Raw genomic sequence first — 17,464 nt, forward strand, 5'->3', positions numbered from 1 at the left:
AAATGTATTTAGAAAGTAATTCTTTCATATACCCCAAGTGTGATATTACTACCACACCTTAAGAGTAACTTATCCGTCGAAAAAAACCCATGTTATTTAAAAAAAAAAAAAATTGTAGTGACACCGATCGACCACGAGAAGGTCGCTGTGGGCGTCAGCGGTCCTGTCGCTGATGCCGTGAAGAAGTAGGCTGAACAAGCTCGCATCACGCTGTTGAGGATTCTCAGGTTGTGCAGGTCCTCCTTGTGGACCACGTCAAAGGGGGAAAAAAAGAAATGAAAGGGGAGAAAAACATGCCAGGAAACATTTAGCCGCTCTCCCCGACCACTTGACACTTCCAGGCATCCAGGCGAAGGAGGAGGAGGAGGAGCACGGCGGAGGCTGCTGCGGGGAAACCGTGACGTTTGTCCAGGCAAGTGTTGAAGCTTCGAGCTGCTTGCTGCTTAGCTACGAGTGCGTTGTTGTAATTCAGAGGACACAACCAAGTCATTAAAACATATCTTTTAGTCACGTTATACGGGATGTCTGCAAAGTATCTTTCCATTTTAATGTTATATTTATTAATTTATGATTTGTGCAACTAATGGTGCCCATACAGAGGTGTATTTCACGAGGTAAGTTATATATCAATAATTTTCCACTGATGTGTCTATTTATTTGCTTTTGTAATAAATGGGCAAACATGTAATTTATGGACACCCTGTAAATGATTCTGAAAAGCAGCACTTTAACGTGTGTGGCAAACCTATTTGTTAAAAAACAACTTAGTATTTTTAGGTACAACGCGACATTGTCACCCATGAGCTGCGTATTCATCCGCATAATTTTAACATAAATATTGACGCTGTTTTTCGTGAAATGTATTTGTCAATGTACTCATTGTGTTCTAGCTGTACCATTCGTCCATGTGATGAGTTGAGGCGAAGGATGCTAACAGCTTCCTAGCCTACCAATGCTAACCTAGCTGGCAGATGAATGGACAGATCCACTTTATTCATCCCTTAAATAGTCGTGAATTAGATTTGCCCCCAGGTAACGCTACTTAATGTGACTTAAAGGGATATTGTAGCATCCCCTGAGGAGCTAACAGGCTAATGCTAACCCACGTCAGGAGGCAAACTTTCTCACACGAGACGCACTCTTTCATACATTTTTGATTTCTTTTTGACATTGTTCCTATCATTAGCATTAAGATGTGCGCGGTGACATCGTATCATGACAGTGTTTGACGAGTTAAGACACGGAAGGGGTGCAAAATACACATATTGGGTTATAACGTCAGCATTAGCATGAGTCGCACGGCTGCAGCCTCCTGCGTGTGAACTTATCGTTTCATTTGTTTTTGTTTGTGTTCTGCAACCCCCTGTTACCTCCGGTCCTGTTGTTGTTGTAACTCAAGCGAATAAGAAGGAACTGTCTACTTGCTCGTTAATGATGGCCGGAAACTTCGCGATTAAGTACATGCTTGACGTCACAGTAATAACCTGCTGGAGGTTAAATAAAGCTCAGGTTAGCTTTGCGCTGCACACTAAAGCTAGCATTAAAAAGGATTTATGGGTTGTGTAATTCCTGACAAATGAAGCCAAACGGGTTCTGAACATGAGTGAAAACACGATACATCTATCCAATCCATGTGCCCTTCTACGCCGAGATCTAGTCATCCCACTCTCACTAGAGTGAAAGTGAGTTTGTGTGTAAGAAGAGAGGGCGTTTGTGTGTGAGGCGGTCGATGAGAGCAAGAGAAAGAATTTGGGTGTGAGTGAGAAAGAGAGTCTATACAGTATACAGTATGTGTGTGGTGCGTGCGAGAGAGAGGTCTTGTGTGTGAGTTTAGCAGCCCATGTGTGTCAGTGTGTGTGTGAGAGAGAGAGTGGTGTGAAACTGTGAATGTAAGTCTGCGAATGTGTCTTGCGAGCGAGAGAATTTGACACTGAGTGTGTGTCAAAGAGTGAGATAGTGGAGTGAATATGGGTCAGTAATTATGTCTGCATGAGAGATAATTTGTGTGTGTGTGTAAGAGAGAGCGGAGTGAATGTGCATCGGTGAGTGAGGGGATGCGCGTGTTTGTTTTTGTGGGAGAGCGAATTAGAGTGGTGTAAATGTGTGTGTTGGTGAATGTGAGCGAGTGTGCAGGTGTAAGAGTGGTGTGACAGTGAAAGTGAGTGCCAGTGAACGTGTGCTCGTGAGGGCTCGCGTGTGAGAGCGAAAGAGTGCATTTGTGCATGTGAGAGAATATTTGAGTATGTGTGTGTCAGCAAATTTGGGTGAGAGTTGCGATCCAGTTTGTGTGTGTCGGAGTGTAGATCTTGTGCACAGTGAGTTCCACATGTCGTTGGATGATTAATGATTGATAGATGGAAGGAAGGAAGTGTGTGCGGAGCGTTGCCTCACTTGCGGCAGCACATCCGATGACAGGAGGAGCAGACTCGCACTCGCATGCGCAACGCCCTTCAATTACTTTGATGACCGCATGAATTGTCATGCTGCTGAAACCTGCGCATGGCTTCAGCGCTGCCGTTTTAGGGAGCGCGTTTGACAAGAGGTACGATGCTTCTTCTTACATGCCCACCCACTCACTTTGTAATATTCATATGCTCTTTATTTCATGTTGCTTATGTTGACTAATTGTGTGTGTGTGTCGATGTGTTCATGCAGCTTTCTTGTTCATATTTATTTGCGCTGTTAGGTCTGGGCGATTAATTTGGAATAATTACTAGGGCTGAATGATTTTGGAAAAGCTTAATTGGAAATGTTCTTCTTATCCTGTTGATTTAAATTTGTTTTATTTTTTTTGCTCTGGAGATTTTCATGACACTGTTTGTTGACCTGGTTCATCCGCATACCTGCAATCGTCCAAATTTGTCATTGATTCTGATGAACAATCGAATGAAACTTTGTAGCTTTCTGTGTGTTTTGTGCTTGACGTTGGTGGGATGGTGTTTGTGCGACTTTGTTGTTGGTGTTTATTTTTGTTGCTGCCTTGCACGGCTGTGTCCACAACTGAAGCCATTTCAACACAATGGCCGCTCGCTCGCTCGCCAAGAAAGTGGCCACAGGATATAAACCGGAGGGGTTCTTCAAACGTTCGCTTTGCCGGCAATAATTCGCATGTGCGTGCTGTATGTCAGCGGGGACGCACTTTGAACTTTGAACCCCCCCCCCCCCCCCCAGCAGGCCCTTCAACGCACGGCGGTGGCGAAGGTTCATTCTCACGGCCTTTTGTCTAATGAGGAATGTGGACACGAGCACGCCGGCTTCCACGTGCGCGCCAAGCAAACACACCTGAAAGGAGGCTATTGAGGTGGCCATGTTGTGATGACTGTGTCATCTATTAATAGCAACATGCCTGCTTGGCGCTCCTGAAGGGAACTCCCTCCAGAGTTTCTGTTGATGCCGGCGAGGCGAGACAAGTGTACGCGCAAAGTGCCGTTGGCCGCGCTACGTTACCATACCCGAGTGAGCTTGGGCAAGCCACTGAAGCAAATGGGAAATCTGTTCTCAAAGGCCTTATTTGGCTCAACAAATACAAATTATTATCTTGCGTTAGCATGTATCCAAGCATGTCGATTCTGTTAGCCGATATGTTAGCGGCTGCGTTAGCACATATATTGTGCAAGTGTGTTGTTGGTAAGTACATGTATTGTGTTAGCAGGATGTTAGCCCATACGTTAGCAAGCGAGACGTGTTAGTTAGCGGGTAGTTTTTTTTTTTTGCAAGTGTTTTAGAAGTTGCATAGTGGCAAGAGTGTTGTGTTAGCATTGTGCTGTAACCAAGGTTATTTTAGTTAACGAAAACTAAACCCCAAAAAACCGAACTGAAACCGCATCTGACGTTTATAAAACTAACTACAACTCGAATTACGGCGAACTTGTCCCATCTATGTTGTATGCGTTACCTCATCTGTCAATTAGTTTGTCACATTGTTTGTTTGTTTATTCACGCTGTGTTTGACACGACACAATCATCCATCAAGTCCTCAGAATTTTCACTTGTGTCACTCTGTGGTGCTTTTAGCCAGTTTGACGTGCCAGTGGAACATTTTAACCAGCGTCTCATGCTAATTACTGACAATCAACCAAAGGTTGACGCCTACCTCACGTTTTTGCTGCATAAACGGGATGCGCAACCAACACAACGCAACCACACGGCATGCGCAGTTGAGCACGCAAGGTCGCTCGGTGCTGTAGATACTAAACATGGCTCAATAAATCAATGTTAGTGATTTGTAGCAAATGGGGACTTCCCATGCATATTCATATCAAGGATCAATCTTCTTTTTTGCTCAGCAGGAACCTGAATGTCCCGCGGCGACTGCTGGGTGGGCGCCCGGCGCCCCCCGGTGGCCGGGAGTTGACGCCGCCCGCCGCCGCCGCCATGATGCTGCGCGAGCATCTTCGGGAGAAGATCTCGGCGGCCTTCTACCGCCACGGACTGCTGTGTGCCACCTACCCGGTGCCCATCATCCTCTTCACCTCGGTCAGCATCCTCACCTGCTGGTGCGTACACACACACACACACACACACACACGCACGCACGCACGCACACCAGTGGCGTCAAAGTCCTGTTCATCACGGGCAGCATGGCCGTTATGGTTTCTCGTGGGGGGAAAATCATATAAATGCATCACAACGTGTTTTTGTGCGCAAGCCTTTGCCAACATCTATTAGGCCATTCAACTTTGGGCCGGGGCCAAGTTTCTTGGAGCTTTGGCAATCTGTGGCAGGGCTCCGCGGGGAAATGCTGTACTTTAATTGAAGGCGTTAACTCATTCAGAATACATGTCCCCCTTTATGCCCCCCCACACTTTCTGGCAGCTATCCGTTACTGAGGCTCCCCCTCCCGGGCACGGGTCCTGTGGAGTTCAGCACAAGCGTGCGGGACTACAGCGTCCCTTCTCACGAGCCTCAAGGAGACATCGGAGAACGGCCTGACTGGGTATCCACACTTTTGACTAGACAGTAATCACAGTCATATATTCTTTATCCTCTGTAAAGAAAGGAGTGGTGACAATGTGCTTTGAAGGAGAAAGTGTGTTTTTACAAAGTAGAGTATTCTGTTCTATTCTATTTTATTTTATAGAGTGCTGTTTTTCCTCATTAAAAAGACATTACCATTATTTTTTTGGGGGGGGCGAGCGGGCTGTAATGGATGAACAGTATGATCAGTATTTCTATTCATTTCAAGAGGGAAAGATAATTTCAGATGCGAGCGAGGTCAAGAAACAAATGAAACATTTAGTCCTGTCTAATAGAGAAGTAGTGTTTTGCCGCCACCTTGTGGCATTTACGGGCAGTTTTCCCCACACCCGGCGACTAGCCCAGGATAACTGCTGATAGTGTCGGGAAGAAGAAGAGGTGTGGGCGAGGTAGCGTTTTTAGTTGAGTGACATGTTGCTGTTGGCGCAGTACCAGGGAGCTCCGGTGGCGTACATCCAGCAAGTGTTGGTGAAGGCGGCGGTGTCGCCATGGGACAGCAGCCTGGTGCCGGCGGACGTCTTTCGCTCGCCGCTGGGGCGAGTCTTCGGCCTGCTGGACGAGATCCGCAACCACGTGCACGCCGACAGGTTGGCCACGCGTCTTAGGCGGGGCTACCTTGACTCGCGACTTCTTTGAGACAGGAGCTGTCGCTGGGGCCATTTAAAAAAAAAAAAAAAAATCTTCTCCTCACCTCGTCTCCGATACACTTTCAGCTGTTTATTGAATAGAAGAAATAGTCAAACACACAAACACCAAATGAGAACACTGGCAAGGAGCTGTAGTAGGCACAAACTCGCCCAGACTAACCGTTCATGCGTGGGCCAACCTGGCTTCAGCGAAGGCATTCCTGGCATTTCTCGAGTTTGACCGAACGAAAGTCGTCCATCAAGGTACGGCGGTAGTTCCGTCATAAAATGTGCAAATGAATCCCTTTTGGTCCCGCCGGGCAGCTCGGGCGTCCGCAGTCTGGAGTCGCTGTGCCTGCGGGTGGCCGACCTGCTGCCGGGTTTGCGGCGGATGCGCTCGCTGCTGCCCGAGCACGGCTGCCTGCTGCTCTCGCCCGCCAACTACTGGCAGAACCAACGCGAGCTGTTTGACGCCGACGCCAACCCCTTGAAGACCGTCCAGAAGCACGAGCCCAAAGGCCTGCACACCTCGGCCACGCTCAGAGGTGCGCTTTTGCGCGCGCGTTTGTTTTCAAATCGATTCATTTTTGTGTCGTTTGCATGTGTTTTTGGGTTTTTTTTTCTTCTTCTCTGCGTATTTGTGTGTATTTTGTCTGGTGCATGTGTGTTATGTTTGTCTAATGTTTTTGTTTGTGTGTGTTTTGTTTTTGTCATTTTGTGAGTGTTTGTTTGGTGGGCGTGTTAGGTTTTGGTTTGAATGCTGTTGATGCGTTCTTATTCCTATGCGATTGTCCGTGCGCGATCCGGCTTTTTGTGCCTTTGCGTTGCAGACCTCCTGTTCGGCGTTCCAGGGAAGCTGACGGGCGCGAGTCACTACAACAGGAAGCGGGTGGTGACGTACACCGTCAGCCTGGTGCTGTCCGGCTACGACGCCAGGTGACCTTTGTTGTACTAGAGCGACTGTAACGTTAGTTGGAGGACCAAGCGGGCGCCATGGGAAGGCAACGGCTCGGTAAACTGGCAACTGTTGAGCAAAAAAACCGCCCGCTTAGGTTCCTGGGCGGCCTCGGCGCTCGTCTGAAGCAGCTGCACCCGTCCACCAACTGCAGCCTGCGGAGCGAGCGCATGGTCCACGTGCACTTCAAGGAGGAGATCGGCGTGGCCGAGCTCATCCCGCTGGTCACCACCTACATCATCCTCTTCGCCTACATCTACTTCTCCACACGTCAGTGTCCGCTTCCGCCGCTCTCCTTTGCTCGCGCGCGTCTTGGTGGCCTTTTGGGTGGCGGGCTGCTGCTGCTGCTGCTGGCGGGGAGGATAATCTCCCGCGCTTGGCCGCCGCCGCGAGCTGCCAGGACAAGCTCACTTGCCAAAGTACACCACTTGAAGACGATTAACTTTGTTTGATGATGAGGAACGTGAACAACACCTCCTTGTAGTAAAGGAGAGACATACGTACTTTTGTCATTGTCATTGTTGCACCATTGAAGAGAGCTCCCAAATGCGCACGTAACACACGTAACACGCAACTCTCTGGCTATATTTAGTTACTTTTTTTTTTTTTTTCTTTCTTTTTAAACTCCAACATGTTTTGAAAAAAACAACTAGCCACAAATCTCAGAAAATGGCCATGTCACGGGTGGAGTAACCGGGTGTTGCTTTGGGCTTACGTAAACCAGTCCTACTGTTACATCACAGTTGACGTCAATGTCTTGCTCGCAGACGTTTGTAGAACTAGTCGGGTAAGATTTACTCCAGATTGACTTGCTTGTTGAGTTTAACCCTGTGTAAGTGGACAGGCGCGCTACAGCTGCCAGCATTAACATGTCTTTTTCAACCCCACCCCCCTCCCCCCTCCCCCCCGCAGGTAAAATCGACATGGTCAAGTCCAAGTGGGGTCTGGCTCTGGCAGCTGTGGTTACCGTGCTGAGCTCGCTGCTCATGTCGGTCGGCCTGTGCACGCTCTTTGGCCTCACGCCCACTCTCAACGGAGGGTATGCCGCACACACACGCGCGCGCGCGCACACACACAAAGGGCTTATCAGTGGCCTAGGCGCAGTGATTTGTGTCAATGTTTACTAGCGGTCTGCTATCCTGATATTGACGCTGCACGTCCGTCCAATCATGTGAGAATGCCTGGAAAGCAGATGGCGTGGCGTGACGAGGGCCGTCCAACAATTGAGCCAAACATCCGCGCTTGTCCGCCATTGGCCCAAACGCGCACACACGCCACTGCGCGCACAGCGAGGAAAGGGTGTGCGTGTGCGTGCGTTTGCGGAGTTGGGCATGGCCTAACCGCCACCGCCTTCCGCCCCGCATAATTCATCGACCGTCCCTGGTCACCGACGGCCGATCGGCGTCGAGAACGAAATCTTCACGTCACGAGCGGGCGCCAAACGAAGCAAAATGATCAAACCCAAACAACGGACGCACGCACAGCGTGGTGACGGGTGAAATCAAAACATTACGTCTGTGGGACCGACCGCAAGGTACACGACGCTGTTGGATTTTTGTTCCTTACCTGGCCGCGTCTCGGGAGTGCGGCACCCGCGTTCAGGTTAACTTTGTCCCCCGCGTCGTTTGGCGGACTCGGACCGACCGCCAGCGTGGACCCGTTTGCGCGCTTCTCCTCCCTTTCCAAACACGCTTTCCCGCCAAGTCATACGCATCGCGACACAACCGATCACGTGACCCGAGCGCTCTTGCTTCGGTATATTTACGGACCGAAGCAGGAACGAATCATAATCAATTTCTCTTTGTGCGTTTTCTGCGACGACAATTTGGATTGATGTCCTCTCATCCGATCAAAGAGATGGAAACACAATCTGCCCCAAAAAAAAAAAAAATCGACCTATTGATCGACGGTGAAAATAACGGTTAGTGGATCGCTCTTGAATGGACGTGTCTTTTGTTGCGACAGGGAGATCTTTCCATACCTGGTGGTGGTGATTGGCGTGGAGAACGTCTTGGTCCTCACCCAGTCTGTGGTGTCCACGCCGGTTGATCTGGAGGTCAAGCTGCGCATTGCTCAAGGTACGCAGGGCTGGGCAAAATTGCCTGCAAATGATCTTTTTCTCACACAAAACCTCAATTCCCCATTTGGAGCGATTGCTCCTACTCCCAAAAAAAGCAAATGACGATGGGATTAGTCACAACAAGCTTTGTTTCTCCTGACGCTAAAAAAATCGTATAATGAATAGATAAATCGTAGGATAAGTGTTTTCTGTGAAGTTACCGGCCATCAAATTTGTAAATAAAAAAAAAAAAAAAAGCTCGTCAATTTGACGAATATTGGCCGGGCCGATAATCGGTCAATCCCGATTTAAAAACGGACACTTTTTGTCGGGCAACTTCAACGACTTGAAAACTGCCTTCCGCAGTTTGATCATCGGCAAAACTGGGCGAAAATGACCGCGCTCACGTTTTCTGTTTCTTAGCATGCTTTTCAGCAGCTGGTGGCGTTTTCAAAATGTATTTGAAAAAGAGTCACTGAAAGTGGCCCTCCGTCCTGGCAACAGCGACTGAACTTTTCTCCGTGTTTGTAGTGTAAGTCGTGCACGGCAGCAGGGGCAGGCTTTGAATGACCGAAGGCGCTCATGAGATGTGATTTAGATGTGCTGCGCTTTGTCTTTGGATCGTATCCCCGCAGGCCTGAGTAACGAGAGCTGGTCCATCATGAAGAACATGGCCACCGAGCTGTGCATCATCCTCATTGGTTACTTCACCCTGGTGCCAGCCATCCAGGTCTGCAGCCTTTGTGCATTTCAACAGCCGCCGTCTTGTGGAAGCTTTTTGACCGACCGACCGCCCGCACGGCGCCGATGCTCGTAGGAGTTCTGCCTTTTTGCCGTGGTGGGCCTGGTCTCCGACTTTTTCCTCCAGATGTTCTTCTTCACCACCGTGCTGTCCATCGACATCCGCCGCATGGAGGTGCGTAACCTGAAAGTAAGAAGACATTGCGTCACGCTCGTCAGTCATGGGCGAAAACACCCTCGCAGCTGGTGGACCTGCACGGGCACATGCGCGCCGAGGACAGCCTGCCGGCGGCCAAGCCCTCCCCTCTGCGAACGCGGTCGGCGCCTCCTCCCCCGCGGCCCCTCCCTCACACCATCACCCTGCAGACCTCCGCCAGGAACCTACGACCCCCCAAGAGGCTTCGACTGGTCTACTTCCTGGCGCGCACGCGCCTGGCTCAGCGCATCATTATGGTAAGAAGACGGCTTCAATTGACCACCGGTCCAACCGCGTGTCACCGTTGTCGTCGCCGCCGCCGCCGCCTGCTTTGCAGGTCAGCACGGTGATCTGGATCGGCATCCTGGTCTATACCGACCCGGCCGGGGTGCGCACCTACCTGGCTGCGCAAGTGTCGGAGCAAAGTCCCCTGGGAGACGACGGAGGCGGAGGTCTGACGCCCCACCTGGAGGCGGCGTCCGTCTTCCGCGGAGGAGACCCCACCAGCACCCTCAGGGACCGCCTGGCGCCGGACCCGACGCCTTTGCCTGACAACCGAGCGCCGGGCCCGGCGGGCTCCCTGCCCCGGTCCCCGCCGGCCGTACCCCAGATCACCTGGGGCGCCGAAGACGAGGAGGGATGGAGGAGACTCTCCTTCCGGCACTGGCCTTCGCTCTTCAGCTACTACAACATCACGTTGGCCAAGAGGCGAGTACGCCGCCACCGACTGCGGGCGAGCTCGTCTTGACTTCCCGCATGCCGCGTTTCAGGTACATCAGCGTTTTGCCTGTCATCCCCGTCACCATTCACCTGAGCCCTCAGGAAGCCGTCGAGGGCCGCCACCCTCAGGACACGCTGCACCCTCGGCCGCCCATTCCCAAGGTGGCGGCGGATCTCCAGACGGACCTGACGCTCTACAAGTTAGTAGCGTCGCGCACGCCACTCATATGACTGCAGCTTGTTACACGATCCCCAGCAGGACTCCCTCTGCGCCCTCTGCGTCTGCCAGAGATACGTTTTTTCTTCAGGGCCGATACCCATTATCGGTAGTCGAGTAGGCCGATGGCCCATATTTGGTGCCGATGTTCACTTTCAGCAAAAGGAAAATATTGGCGTCAAAATCTAAAAAAAATAAAACTTTGTTGAAACGGCATACATTTACTGGACAATTTTTCCGATTTGCATAACGTTGAAATGTTTAAATATTTATTTTTTTAAATTATTATTACAATAAATGTTTGACAATATACATCTTTGTTATAAAATTCTAACAAAAGGTTCAGGGAGCTAGCTCCATGGAGTTTTCTACAGTAAATGAATTGCTCCCACATTTCAAAAATGTCATATTCAACTTTCACACACCTTTGTGTTGATTTATTCGATTTATTATCGGCCGTCGGATTTTTAAAAAGGTCGATGCCGATATGCGTCAAAACTCCAAATATAGGCGCCGATAATCGTCCCAGCCGATAATTGGTCCCTCCCTAATCCCGAGCGACGATGGAGAGTGACGGGCAGAACCGTTGAATGGTCAACCTGGGCATGCTTTTTTGAAACAAACACCTTGGATACGTTTCAAGGAAAAAGCTTGAAAATGTGATTTTGTGACGAAAGAAGCGCACACGTGCAAGGGACGGGTGTAAAATGAAGCCGCCGTCCGGCCTATTGATGGAGCCCACGAATGCGTTTGTGTCCTCGGGTGCAGGGTGGCGGCGCTGGGCCTGGCGGCCGGCGTGCTGCTGGTTCTGCTCCTCCTCTGCCTCTACCGCCTTCTGTGCCCGAGGAACTACGGCCAGAACGGCGGGCGCCGGCGCCGCGGGGACCGGCCGTGCGACGGCTACGGATACTGGCCGCCCGTCAGCGAGATCTCGCCGCTCCTGTTGCGGGGCCACGGCATGGTGGGCAAGAGCGGCGCTTGGCCGCGCGTCCTCCTCCTCCGCCGCGCCGCCCCGCCTGCAGAATTTCATCTCGACGCTTTGACGTCTTGCAGGACATTGAGTGCCTGGCCAGCGACGGGATGCTGCTGGCCAGCTGCTGCTTGGCCGGACAGATTCGCGTCTGGGATGCCCAGACGGGAGACTGCCTGACTGTCATCCCCAAGCACGGGTAAGACTGGCCCGCGTTTTCTTCGGCCCGCCGCGTTACGTCTTGGCTGCCAGCCAGATGCTCACTTTGTTGCCACTGTGCATCCTATGCTAGCCGCCATCTTAGATGCCGTCCGTCATTTACTGCCCGCGTGTTATTTATTGACTAACATGTGAGACTTTGATGTCACCTTAGATGCCATCTTAGCTTCTCTACTAGCCACCAACTTAATGGCCGTCTCTGACCGCCACTTCAGTTGTAAACTTTGCTGTAGATGCCATCTTAGTGTCCACGCTAGTTGCCGCTTTGGAGGTCATCTAGGATGCCACTTCAGGCGCAACCAAGCGTGGATGCCAACTTTGACGCAATTCATTTGCCCCCTTTGATGCCACACCAGTTGCCACGCATCTTAGCCGCCTGCCTTTGCGGCCACTCAGCATGTGGCTTGCCCCCCCCACCCCCCACCCCCCCGTCACCTCCCCCACCCCTCCCCCCCCTCCAGGCTGAGGCGGAACAGCAGCAGGGACTGCTGGGAAAATTTTGGCTCCGAGGCTCCCGACCCCTCCCTGAGCGGCGACAGCCCCTCTGAGGACGAGAGCTACCAGGTGAGGCACCGGACCGCGCCCGGCCGGCCGCCGCTCTTCAACGACCAGCCGGACCTGACGCCGCTCATCGAAACCAACTTCACCTGCGCGCCCACCTGCCCCCGCGCCGCGCGGCCCGCCAGGGACGGTTTCGACTACGGCGAGCTGGTGGCGGACGCCTACATGGCGCACAAGCCGCCCTCGCCGCCCAACTTCTTCTCCCCGTCGTCGTCTTCGCCGCCGTCCGCCGCACCGCCCCGCGGCCGCCCCAGCTTGGGGGACGCCTTCGACGCGACGGACTTGGGCGCCGGCTCGGTGTGGGCGCTGGAGCTCAGAGGAAATCTCATCGCTGCTGGGCGGAGCAACGGAAAACTGGAGGTGTGTGTGTTTGTGTGTGTTTGTCGTGAGTGCGTGCAAGCGCGCTTGTGTCGCCGTGTAACGCTGTGTGCGGTGTTTGTAGCTGTGGGACACCAGCGACGGGCGCCTGCGCTGCAGCAGCGAAGGCGCGTCGGGCATCACGGCGCTGGCCTTCCTCAACAACAGGTGGTGTGCTGCACCTTTTTCAAACTTTTCAACACCTTCGGCTGACGCGTGGCTGGTCTTTGTCAGAATCGTGGCGGCGCGTCTGAGCGGCTCTCTGGACTTCTTCAGCGTGGACGTCAACAAACCTCTGGCGCTGCTCCAGTATCGAGGTGAGGCTGTGTCACCTCTTATGCGTTGACATTCTTCGCCGTCAGTTTTCTAAACGCGCTAAAACCGATCCGTCAGCAAGCTTTGCGCAAGCCCGCCCCGAGCATTTGTGTGAGCCTGCGCGCAGCAGCAGCCGAATCACATCTTCGCATTCGCGAGCAATCGGTACTAAGATGAACATTTTTAAAGTGAATTCTTGATGAATTCTTTCATTCTTATTCCACAAACGTTTAGAGCCGTGTGAGCACATCCAATGTAACCATGCAAAAAAAAAAAAAAAAGGAAGCTTAGCTTAGTTCCCCCTAATGGAGTGTTTACTTTATTAGGATCGCAAAGTGATGTATTTTACAAATCTTTATTTATCCAGGCGTTATAATTAGAAATTCTGTTACTAGTTGTAATTAGAGCTTTCCTCGACACGCAAGATGCAAAAAAATGGAAAAATATGAAAGCCAGTTTGTGCCAGTAAAAAAAAAAAAAAAAAAAAACACAAAAAGTACAAAATGAAAAAGTAATGTTACCAACTCCCAGGCAACCTTTTGCAACTGTGACGCTCGCGTTGCCGACCGAAAAGCTTTTCTTGGCTACTCTGCGGCTACTTTGAGCAACTCTGAAGCTATTGAGAGCAACTCATGATTGTCCTAGTCAGTCAGCATTAACAAAAGTTGGACTACGTGTAAGAGTAGCCATGGGCCGGATTCCGGTTTGCCGCTTAAAAAAGTGGTTTCAAAAAGCCGAGCTTTCCATAACCGCTAAACCGCTGAGTTGAAGTCCTTCTGTGCAGGACACAATAGGATTGGCTGCTTGCAGTCAAGTAAACCGGCTTTGAAGACCATGGAATCTCCTTCTGGGCAGAGAGGGGAGGCCTGAGCAGTTACGCACGGAGCAGTACTATTATGTTTTTCTAATATTATTTAGCCCCAAGGACAACGAGTAGCGCACAAAATAGCTCGCCAATGATGGGAAAGTGTGACGAATTCAAACACAAGAAGAATGTTCACATTTATCGAAAGTTAAGGTGTTTCTTAACGCATCGGATATTCGCAATTTTGTCGTGTGTTTGGATTTTGGGATGACTCCTTTCTTTTCTCCCCTGGTCGTTTCAGGCACGCCCTGCCGGGGTGGCGTCCCCACGTCGCCCTGCCGCAGCAGCGAGGACGCCATAAGCTGCCAGCTGACGCGCTCGGTGCAGTGCGCCCACCAGAAGCCCATCGCGGTGCTGAGGGCCGCCGCCGGCAGGGTGGTCACCGGCAGCCACGACCACACCGTGCGGGTAAGGCCGCGCCCGCCAAAGCGAGCGACTAAGATGGCGCGACGTACCCAATGTTTTGCATGCGCTCAGGTTTATCGCCTGGAAGACTCGTGCTGCCTCTTCACGCTGCAGGGCCACTCGGCAGGCATCACCGCCGTCTACATCGATGAGGTCACTTCCTGTTTCTTTGAAGTGCGTGCGCTCACGCCCTCGTTAGCGATGTCCCCCCCTTGTTTCCTCAGACCATGGTCCTGGCGAGTGGCGGCCAGGACGGCGCCATCTGCCTGTGGGACGTCTTGACGGGCAACCGCGTCAGCCATGTTTACGGTCACCGCGGCGACGTCACCTCGCTGGTGTGCACGCCGCTCTGCATCATCAGCTCGGGTTTGGACGACCTCATCTGCGTCTGGGACCGCAGCACTGGCATTAAACTATACTGTATACAGCAGGTGTGTGTGACCATGTGACAGAATGTGTGAGAGAGTCATTTTGCCCTTGTCAGTTTGTGTGCGTGTCCTGTCTGGTGTGTGTTTGTGGACGTTTGACAGTTTGCGTGTGTGGGCGTCACCCGCTGCGTGGCTCTGTGTGCATTGGTGACCCTGTGCGACTGCACGCGGGCTTCCTTTGACTTTGAATAAATGTTCTCCTTCCCAGGAGGCCGGCTGCGGTTCCAGCCTGGGCCTGATCTCAGATTCCCTTCTGGTGACTGGCGGTCTGGGCTGCGTCTCCTTCTGGGACTTGAACTACGGCGACTTGATCCAGACGGTCTACTTGGGTCCAAGTAGCGACGGTCAGGGCGTGAGGCAGCTCCTAGTCCTCAACAACGCCGCCATCGTATGCGACTTTGGCAGCGAGCTCAGTCTGGTTTTCGTACCGTCGGTTCTGGAGAAATTGGACTGAGGTCTGTGATCCCATCTTTGATTTAACGCCCTGTATGCTGCTTGAACCGCCCACCCTCATTGGAAGGCGCAAACTGTCACTCAAACAAAACAAAACGACAAAAACCCTGCTGCCTCGTTCGCATCGTGTGCGAACATATGACCTGCTGCCAATTATGTACACCTCCGGGGGGCGCTGTTGTGTTGTATACATCAATTATTTATTCGAGGTACTTGAGTTCTTTCTTTTGAAACCTGGGAGACATGGTCATTTAGTTTTGCCTTGCGTCTAGTAGCTAGAAAACAGACTTGCGCCACGTATAAGTTGCATGGACAACTCAAAGCCTCTCCATACAGTTTGTCTTTATCCTCCCGCAGAACCCACGCGCATTGTTCGGAAAGCGCGCCGCGGTCGCTACGGCCGCTATCGGTTAGCACACCGCGGGGTGGCGTTTCCGCTGCACTTCATGGCCTCGTTCGTTACGCAACAAAATGACAACGATGGAACAAATGGAGCTCGATGACCAAAACGATGTGTTCAACTGCACAAAAGAGTGGCATATGCGGCCACTAAATGAACGGCTTTCAATCGCTATTGAACGCAAAGCTGAGTATGTCATCACCGCGTGTGACTATACGGACAAATCACTAGAGATGACGCGGACAGGACAAACCCATTTAATCGTTTGTGTTGCCCAGGCGCGAGGACGGAGTGTTTTGTCGTGTCGATTTCAGAGCGCTAACACCACCGCCACGCCAACCAGCGGCAAAAGCCTTTCGTTGCTTCACAAATACGGGCAAGCTTGCGCGCCGTCGTCCTTACGCGCGGCCCCGCGGTAAAGACCAACTGCAATGGCAAAAGATCTTCCGGCACGGGCGCAACTGACGCAAGTTACTTAAGGCGCATGTTTGCTTTACACATTGAGTTGCACTCGCAAGATCCGAAGTTATATGTGCATGATACGAAAGGCGGAGGACCAACTTGCACGCAACATAGGTGGGGGTGCGACTTACAAGGCGTGCGTGCAAAATACATAAGATGCGGGTTCAAGTTACTGAGTTGCGCGTAAGGTACGAAACTTGCAAAGTTGCACATGCGAGATATATAAGAAAAAAAAAGGGTTGGGGGGGGCGCGTGACTTACCAAGCTGTGCGTGAATTTGCCAAGTCACACATGCAAGTTCGTAAGTTAGGTTAGCGTGAAACCTGGCGTTAAGTCACACTGCTACCTTTCCGTACTCAGGACTCTTATGTCAGGTGCAATGGCGAAATACTTCAAACTTGCCAAGTTGCCCATGCGGCGCTCATATCTCACGCGTGAAACTTGGTAACTTGGCCCCGTCCGTATCTTGCAACTGCAACTTAGCAAGGCATCTCGCACACAGCAGATTTTTCTCCCGGTTTGCGGCCGGGGCAGGATGTTGCTCAACTGGAAGCTGCAGTACACACGTTTCTGCGACAAATGACGTGCAGTCGAAACTTGAAGAGGTCACATTGACTCACCCCCGCTTTGCTTCTTCGTCACTTTAGCGCAGGGGTAGGCTAAGTGCATTGGTATTTCTAGCATTCATCTACATTTTTCATTTTTATTAATTTATGTATTGTTTATACTAAAAATACGAAACCAACAATTTACATTTATTAAATACAATTATAAAATATTAAACCAATAATTTAAATTGATTAACTACAATTCAACTTTCGGTTAAACTTATTTTGCGAGCTAAATGAAAAGCTTATGGTTTACTAAAGGAACTATTACATAGACATTTGCACCATTTTTTTTTTTTTTAATGAAATATCAAGACGATACCCCATGTCCTTTTTAAAAATGAAATGTTCCCCCATGTGTTAAAGTTTCACTGCTGAACTCGTGTGGATTTTCTGGACCAAACAAAGCAAACGTAGAATAAGAATGTATTTTATGGTCGCGTTTCACACGCCAACTTACTTTAGGCACTTTTGTGCTAGCACATTTTGTCAATGTTTTTTTTTTTTCTCCTCCATGTAACGTCAGACAAATGTGAGGGGCCCAACAAATTAATGCTGTTATTGCATAGAGGCCCCCCCCCAACCCCCTTGGCTGGCTGTGTGCGCTTAAATAGTGACATAACTTATTGACTTGTTTTGTAACAAACTTTTTACTAATTTTCCAATAAAGACACTTTGAGATTTCTCAATTGACTTACTTGCCCAAGAACAACTTATTGAGTTGCAGGTGCGACCAAGTTGAACTTGTGAGATAAAAAGCACGCATGCAATTTACTGTGTTGTGCTTGCGAAACACAAAAGCACAAAGTCGCGCTCGTGAGATACTAAAGTTGTAGGTGCGACTTACAAAGTTGTGGTGGTGCCAGGGATCCCGGGGATCCGCAAACAGACAAAAACCGCTTCAGTGAATAGAGGCAGTAAATGCTGTCC

The 17,464-nt window shown here is 50.9% G+C and overlaps 1 protein-coding gene across 7 annotated transcripts; it reads left to right on the forward strand.

Annotated features, from left to right (window-relative positions):
- Nucleotides 1-190: 190 nt before the first annotated feature.
- Nucleotides 191-17,227, forward strand: scap (SREBF chaperone). Of its 7 annotated transcripts, none has more exons than XM_086036976.1 (23): nucleotides 191-412; nucleotides 4,287-4,496; nucleotides 4,816-4,936; nucleotides 5,407-5,564; nucleotides 5,928-6,148; nucleotides 6,434-6,539; nucleotides 6,656-6,828; nucleotides 7,471-7,597; nucleotides 8,524-8,636; nucleotides 9,253-9,347; nucleotides 9,435-9,533; nucleotides 9,602-9,811; nucleotides 9,892-10,262; nucleotides 10,325-10,474; nucleotides 11,260-11,452; nucleotides 11,545-11,660; nucleotides 12,142-12,601; nucleotides 12,684-12,766; nucleotides 12,833-12,915; nucleotides 14,020-14,186; nucleotides 14,256-14,336; nucleotides 14,408-14,614; nucleotides 14,820-17,227. In XM_086036976.1, the coding sequence occupies exons 2-23, from the start codon at nucleotides 4,375-4,377 to the stop codon at nucleotides 15,063-15,065; spliced, it is 3,702 nt and encodes a 1,233-aa protein (XP_085893102.1). In that variant the 5' UTR covers nucleotides 191-412; nucleotides 4,287-4,374; the 3' UTR covers nucleotides 15,066-17,227. The 7 variants fall into 7 exon arrangements, with proteins under 7 accessions (XP_085893102.1, XP_085893101.1, XP_085893103.1 ...); XM_086036975.1 differs by having other exon boundaries at nucleotides 4,290-4,496; XM_086036977.1 differs by lacking the exons at nucleotides 191-412; nucleotides 14,820-17,227 and adding an exon at nucleotides 1,582-2,542 and having other exon boundaries at nucleotides 12,142-12,244; nucleotides 12,367-12,601; nucleotides 14,408-14,556.
- The last annotated feature ends 237 nt before the right edge of the window (nucleotides 17,228-17,464 follow it).

This window comes from Filicampus tigris, chromosome 8, assembly GCF_054856515.1.
Source record: "Filicampus tigris isolate MCC_2025a chromosome 8, RoL_Ftig_1.0, whole genome shotgun sequence".
Classification (NCBI taxonomy): domain Eukaryota; kingdom Metazoa; phylum Chordata; class Actinopteri; order Syngnathiformes; family Syngnathidae; genus Filicampus; species Filicampus tigris.